This window comes from Gigantopelta aegis, chromosome 12 (genome assembly GCF_016097555.1).
Source record: "Gigantopelta aegis isolate Gae_Host chromosome 12, Gae_host_genome, whole genome shotgun sequence".
NCBI classification, from domain to species: domain Eukaryota; kingdom Metazoa; phylum Mollusca; class Gastropoda; order Neomphalida; family Peltospiridae; genus Gigantopelta; species Gigantopelta aegis.
In genome coordinates, this window is record NC_054710.1 from 23777317 (window position 1) to 23785617 (window position 8301).

Below are 8301 nucleotides of genomic sequence, written 5' to 3' on the forward strand. Positions count from 1 at the left end.
TTTATTTCAGACATAGATTGGTGTCTTGGACATAATCGATGTGGTACCAATGCTATCTGCAACACCACTGAGGGTTCATACACATGTACATGTCAAACTGGATTTGCTGGAGATGGACACATTTGTAACGGTAATTAAGCAATGAAATAAAAGAGACTGGATGTAAGTATGTACTGACTGGAAAACTATCAGAGTAACAATGCTGACACACTACTGGACAGACTTACCACTCGAGCGGTACCACTCACACAGAAAGGGGCGCCTGGGTACAACCTACATTGAAATTTGGAAGCTATGTCCATTGCTTCTCTTGTACTGTATTTGATGGTCATGTGTTGATTCAGATAAACGCACAACTGCAGTACGAACACTTTCTGACACGTTCACACTCGTCATGACGGTGAAATACAATGTCTTTGAAAATCTTCAACACTTTAGGTATCATAATTTTCTGATATTGTAATACAATGTATGTTTCTAACTATAATGATGACGTGATGTCATAGAATATGTATATTGGAACAACTGAACGACAGCATATAACAGACTGTTTACTGAAACTGGACATTAGTGTAATGTTTGTTTCAAGTAATTTTGTTTAACGTTCGATCGAATCTAGATATCGACGAATGTCTGGTGCAGACAACCTGTGATAACAATGCCAACTGCACCAATACAGATGGATCATACACCTGTACGTGTCTGAATGGCTATGTGGAAGATTGAACAAAATGTGCATGTAATTATCGTTAAGCATCATCTGTTGTCTTGTTTTTACACCATATTAATAAGCAATTGTGTGAAACCTCTTCATTTTCGCAAATAACACTATGTCATCAGCATATGCTGAAATGCATACTGTATCACTATTTTTGTTTATGGCCACATTAAGTAACTTTACTAAAGTTAACAGATCATTGATACACATACTAAACAGCATCAGAAACATATTACAACCTTGAATAAAACCACTATTAACTAAAACAAGTATGTCAAATGTCCATTCAGTCTTACACAACTAATTATGTTTTTCGTATATTCCTTTTTTATGGAATAAAAAGCCACAGGAGCACTATAGATCAGATTGTGTCTGTTATTTGCATTGACAGTTGTAAAACGTGTACAAAGTCTACCCACTATGCGTCGACTTCAGATAGGTTAACGATACAGGAGATAGTAAAGTTATGGAGAAACATTAACACTCTTAGTATAAATGGTTGATAAGATAAAAGGAATACATGACAACACAACTTAATTATTAATTGTGTAAGACACTACCAGCGCACATTGATTTATTTATTTGTTTCAGCTGCGCCACTGAAATCTACCGCTGTAGAAACTGTTACCATTATTTTGGCTGAGACAACGACGATGTTAGCTCTACTTGTTATTATATTGGTTGTTGTCATCATTAGGTAAGTATACATGTACATAATCTGTAAAAATACAGTTCTGGGCCCATATGCATGACGACCGTATAAATATAAACGCGTTTAACTCTCTAAACGCGTATAGTTATTTGCGTGTAACTGTACCTGCATTTTAGTATGCACAAGTCATGACTATGGTCGCCGATAGCTAACCGCGTATAAAATTGGAAAATTGGAAATGTCGGAGTTCTTGTTGGAGTTCAGCTGTAAGGGTTTTATGTGTTGCCTCTCGATTAAAAAAAAGGTGAAATAATTGGTGGCCTTCTAAATTATATCAAATATTTATTCAGAACCATGTGTAACTCGGGGTGGGGTGGAACGGGGTGGGGTGGGGTGATACGATGGTTTGGCCATTTTAAGGGGGTACTCTACACAGCTAAACAGGTTAGGTATTATATGATTTTACATATTATAATCATGCTATTCATAGTCAGTACGTACCTTTTCCACCATTAAGTAGTTACATTGTACCCACTCATACCGCTCACTCCATATTAAACAGTTTAGTCTAACCCACATTTTTACAAATGTTTGGATAAAATTAATGATGTATAAACGTGTATTGTTTTTTTAATTAAATAATAGCTTACATAAGTTTAAAATTAATTAATTACTAGGCCTATATTGTAACAAAATGTAGGGCTTTCTATTTATACAAATGTACAAACAATACCTTACGGTACATAGCTTTTTCTTTCATTGTCTCAATACTCTCGGAACACTCATGCGGTATTCATGCACGTGCAATGAGGGGATGAGGGATGGGCTTAAATTTAACTGTCGTCCCTTACTAGTAGTACCATTCAGTGCTTGTATGCTGTTCAATAATGGAAAATCAAGCCAAGAGACATAGGAAAGCGAATTTTACAGACACTGAAATAAGAGTGCTATTAGAAGAAATAAGTGTTGATCATAAAACATTGTTTATGGCCAACAACCAAACTGTCACAAACAGGTTAAAGGGGGATATTTGGAAAAGAATAACTGCAAAAATCAGTGCATGCGGCGTGGCAGAACGTACACCACAAGAGGCGAAAGAAAAATGGAGATCGCTGAAAGGGGCCGTCCTAAACAAGCAGAAAAGACAGACGAAAACGGGAGGTGGACCACCAGATAAACCAGTGCCATACGAGGACATCATCGTGACCATAATTGGAGAAAATTCAATCCTCTACACTGGAATAGAAGGTAACCCTAGTTTAATTTACATTATTTTCTTGTATTGTGCAAGAAAACAAAAACAACTATTTTCTAACACATTTAAAAAGTAAAACCAAACTCACATTAATATTTTATTTTTAACAAAACACCATTTCATTTTATAATTTCTTTTAAATTTTATGGCAATGAATTTTATTCAATCAATACGTAATAATGATTATTACAAAAATAAATAATATTAGGTATAATTTATTTCTTTTCAGTGCAAGGAACAGACACTTATGAAAACCCACAAAAACAAGCAGTCGAGTGCAAGAATAACACTGAAAATACGTGTGTGGTTTCCTCAGAACCCACGCCACATTGCTCAAAGGAATACCCTGAGGATTTGACATCCGTCCAAACTATCTCTGGTCCAACACCTTCATCTCTCACTTTAACACCGCTTTTAAATGTAGACACAACACTATGTCAGGACGATGATAATATAGCAGTTGCTATTGTAAATGAAAGTAAAACATTTGAAGCAAAACAATCAGCTTCACCATCACTTGACGAGTTACATAATTAAATTTTGTAATGAAAACTGCAATAAATTCATTTAATAATAGGGATATTTGTATGAATACCCTGAATGAACTAGTTTTGTAGTTCCTTATTACACCTACATTATTAATGAACAACATGCTATGAACAAGTATGGTTTTTACGTTTTACTTAGGCAAAGTTATTGTTTACGTTTATTTTGTAATTGTAATACGTAATAAAGAAAGCAAATATTTGTTGTTTCGTGGTCACTTTATTAAGCACAAGGAAGCAAAGTAATATTCAATTAATAATGTAATGTTTATTTAACACGATGGACTTTCAGTGAAAATAATTGTTGATTAATCTCTCTCTGGCAGTTTTTCCAGCAGCAATCCTGGCACGTTCTATCATTGGGTTGTTTACAGGTAGGACTTCCTCCATGTGGGCATCTGAAGCTTGTTCATAGTCAGGTTCATCGTCACTGTCACTGTCTGTGTCTGGGACATCTAAGTTGAGCCTTCTGGCACGGTTACTTAGCATAACACATACTGCAATAACTTTACATGCCTTCGCAGGAGCCAAGGAAGTCTGCGAAGACAGTGCCATCTCTTCTTCAAAACTCCTATGGCCCGTTCGATAGCTGTACGTGTTGAACTATGACTGAAGTTGTAGTTTCTCTCTTGACGTGTAGTGGGATTAGAAATCGGAGTTAACAACCAGTCACGCAACATAAGCCACTGTCTCCTAAGATGATTCCTCTCATAGGCTGCCTTTTGTTCTCAAAATCTTCGAATAAAGATGACTCTCGTAGTATTCTTGAATCATGTACACTTCCAGGCATTTCGCAATACAGTTGATGAATATGAGGTCTGCGTCACACATCAGCTTTAAAACAAATATTAACTGTTTATGCATTTGAAATAATTTACAAATGCATACAAAAGATATTTCAATCATAAATCAACATAAACACTTTATAATCCAGCCAGCACATTACCATATACTTATCAACATATACCCACCCATGCACCTTACCGAAAGCTAATCCTTAAATACCTACCTACATACCTTCCTACATACCTACCTACATACATACACACATACATACCTATATACACATGCACATACCTACCGACCTACACACATACCTACATACCTATATACATACATACATATTCATGACATATATATTTATAATACATAAATCATCTTACCTGAACATTGATGGAATGGTAGCCTTTCCTGTTAACAAATTCATGTTCATTCTGCGTAGGAGCTTGTATTTGAACTTGAGTCCCATCGATGCATCCAACCACATTTGGAAATCCACTCATGTCATAAAATTTAGTTTTTATGGCATCTTGTTTTTTCCATTGGGTAATCGAACAAGGTTTGGTACCTGACGTAGCAAGACGTCGGTGACTCTTGTCACAGTTCGGCTTACGGTTGACTGGTCAACTCCTATAAGCTACCCACAAACGTCTTGGAAACTGCCACTGGCAAAGTATCTAAGTGTAATTAGCACTTGCAGAAGAGTGGTCAATGAACCCATCCGTTTAGATAATAGAATATCGACGCTGATGTCATCTGTGATTGCTAGAATTTCCTGTCTTCTAAATCTAAACTTGGCAAATATGACATCATCGTCAAAAACATCAAACGGATGAGTTCAGTCCCTAAATATTCTGTTTCTCCTCAGTAATCGGCGTTCTCGATAACGCTGAAGAATGACAGCAGCCATGTTGTTTTCTGACTTATACGCGGTTAAGATACTTAAACGCACCAAAAATTGTGTGTAACTTTATCCGCATTTAAGACCTCCGGTTAGTCCTAACCGTGCTTCATGCATAGGAAATTTCAGTTTTTATACGCTGGTTAGAAATTAAACGCGGTTAAAATAGTTATACGGTCGTCATGCATACGGCCCCTGTTCAATAGATTAAAACCAAAATTATAAATAATCTATATCAGTATTCTCATTTTGTTTATTGCAAGTACTCTTGAACACTGGGGTCAGATACAGGGTCAACACCATGGACAATACAATAAATATAGATTCAAAATTCCTTAACCACTTATTGCTAGATGCTATGGAAGCTTGTTTTTTTTTTTTTTAACTGTTTGGTTTAATGGCTCTGATTCAACAACTACGACATCCATACACACTAGAGTTTTATTTCCAGTTTATCTTATTTACCAATTGTGGACATTTAGGAGGCTTAATTGTTGTCATATTTAGGGAGCTGTTAATATAGTGACCTCTGTACTACCCTGGGGAAAGGTATGACATTTTACAAGATGTAGCTCAATGTAAAATTGTCCTCATGTTATCAAATGTTGTCAGCTACAATGTCTACATTCAAAATGTGGCACTTGATTAACAGTGGGAATGCTGGAGACACAATATTGCTATACCTTTGTAGTGTTAATATAGCAATTTGTGTAATACCCTGGGAATAGGTGTCATGATTTATAAGATGTATCTAAATCTGAAATTGTTCTCATTTGTTTTGACTAGTTTCCGCACACTTGTATATTGCAGAACCAGTATTGCCAATTTAGCTATGTATGCAATATTCCAATGGTAGTATTCAGCCTTATCTGTCAAAATGTGTCCAGATAAATAAACAAGTTGGGTTATATAATAATGGCTTGTAAAAAACATTTGTTAATTTAGGCCTAGTATCGATATATAACAAGTCACAGATTGTACCAACTGTTTTTGTAGCGTATATCGTATAACAGTAAAAGGCTTTTGTAATCGTTATTGTATTTGTGTCTTTGTCTTTCGTTATAGAATGCGATCCAAATTGGCAGAGTCCAAGGTAAAATTGTCCGACATAAGACTAGGTGATGAAAACCAAGCTACCTCAGTGTACGTGCATGATAACAGCACAGTTGGTACTTCCCCATCTGACGTACCTGTAGGATCCTCTTGGTACGGAAGATCAGCACCTACTGGAGAACATGATTACCAAACCGAACAAGGACTGTCAGGAAACAACGATCAACAAACAAACACGTACGAGAGACTGGATGTGGACGTCACTGCACAGAGAGGTACATATGAGAAGTTAACTGTGTAAATTGTTTGTAGAATCAGAACAGAAATGTTGCTGATAGTATTCGTTACAAATAGACTGTATGTAGAGTGTCCATTGCTACAAGGAAGCGTCTATCAAATGTTGCTGGTAGTGTTCGTTACAGACAGACTGTATCTAGAGTGTCCATTGCTACAAGGAAGCGTCTATCAAATGTTGCTGGTAGTATTCGTTACAGACAGACTGTATCTAGAGTGTCCATTGCTACAAGGAAGCGTCTATCAAATGTTGTTGGTAGTATTCGTTACAGACAGACTGTATCTAGAGTGTCCATTGCTACAAGGAAGCGTCTATCAAATGTTGCTGGTAGTATTCGTTACAGACAGACTGTATCTAGAGTGTCCATTGCTACAAGGAAGCGTCTATCAAATGTTGTTGGTAGTATTCGTTACAGACAGACAGTATCTAGAGTGTCCATTGCTACAAGGAAGCGTTTATCAAATGTTTCTGGTAGTATTTGTTACAGACACACTGTATCTAGAGTGTCCATTGCTACAAGGAAGCGTCCATCAAATGTTTCTGGTAGTATTCGTTACAGACACACTGTATCTAGAGTGTCCATTGCTACAAGGAAGCGTCTATCAAATGTTGCTGGTAGTGTTCGTTACAGACAGACTGTATCTAGAGTGTACATTGCTACAAGGAAGCATCTATCAAATGTTGCTGGTAGTGTTCGTTACAGACAGACTGTATCTAGAGTGTACATTGCTACAAGGAAGCGTCTATCAAATGTTGCTGGTAGTATTCGTTACAGACTGTATCTAGAGTGTCCATTGCTACAAGGAAGCATCTATGAAATGTTGCTGGTAGTGTTCGTTACGGACAGACTGTATCTAGAGTGTCCATTGCTACAAGGAAGCATCTATCAAATGTTGCTGGTAGTATTCGTTACAGACAGACTGTATCTAGAGTGTCCATTGCTACAAGGAAGCGTCTATCAAATGTCGCTGGTAGTGTTCGTTTCAGACAGACTGTATCTAGAGTGTACATTGCTACAAGGAAGCGTCTATCAAATGTTGCTGGTAGTATTCGTTACAGACTGTATCTAGAGTGTCCATTGCTACAAGGAAGCATCTATCAAATGTTGCTGGTAGTGTTCGTTACAGACAGACTGTATCTAGAGTGTACATTGCTACAAGGAAGCGTCTATGAAATGTTGCTGGTAGTGTTCGTTACAGACAGACTGTATCTAGAGTGTCCATTGCTACAAGGAAACATCTATCAAATGTTGCTGGTAGTGTTCGTTACAGACAGACTGTATCTAGAGTGTACATTGCTACAAGGAAGCGTCTATCAAATGTTGCTGGTAGTATTCGTTACAGACTGTATTTAGAGTGTCCATTACTACAAGGAAGCATCTATCAAATGTTGCTGGTAGTGTTCGTTACAGACAGACTGTATCTAGAGTGTCCATTGCTACAAGGAAGCATCTATCAAATGTTGCTGGTAGTGTTCGTTACAGACAGACAGTATCTAGAGTGTACATTGCTACAAGGAAGCGTCTATCAAATGTTGCTGGTAGTATTCGTTACAGACAGATTGTATCTAGAGTGTCCATTGCTACAAGGAAGCATCTATCAAATGTTGCTGGTAGTGTTCGTTACAGACAGACTGTATCTAGAGTGTACATTGCTACAAGGAAGCGTCTATCAAATGTTGCTGGTAGTGTTCGTTTCAGACAGACTGTATCTAGAGTGTACATTGCTACAAGGAAGCGTCTATCAAATGTTGCTGGTAGTATTCGTTACAGACAGACTGTATCTAGAGTGTACATTGCAACAAGGAAGCGTCTATCAAATGTTGCTGGTAGTATTCGTTACAGACAGACTGTATCTAGAGTGTACATTGCTACAAGGAAGCATCTATCAAATGTTGCTGGTAGTATTCGTTACAGACAGACTGTATCTAGAGTGAGGAAGCATCTATCAAATGTTGCTGGTAGTATTCGTTACAGACTGTATCTAGAGTGTCCATTGCTACAAGGAAGCATCTATGAAATGTTGCTGGTAGTGTTCGTTACGGACAGACTGTATCTAGAGTGTCCATTGCTACAAGGAAGCATCTATCAAATGTTGCTGGTA

At 37.3% G+C, this 8301-nt stretch overlaps 1 protein-coding gene across 1 annotated transcript; it reads left to right on the top strand.

Annotated features, from left to right (window-relative positions):
• The first annotated feature begins 1314 nt into the window (after positions 1-1314).
• On the top strand, positions 1315-6284 carry LOC121385769. Its single transcript, XM_041516548.1, has 2 exons — positions 1315-1415; positions 5917-6284. The coding sequence occupies exons 1-2, from the start codon at positions 1372-1374 to the stop codon at positions 6203-6205; spliced, it is 333 nt and encodes a 110-aa protein (XP_041372482.1). The 5' UTR covers positions 1315-1371; the 3' UTR covers positions 6206-6284.
• The last annotated feature ends 2017 nt before the right edge of the window (positions 6285-8301 follow it).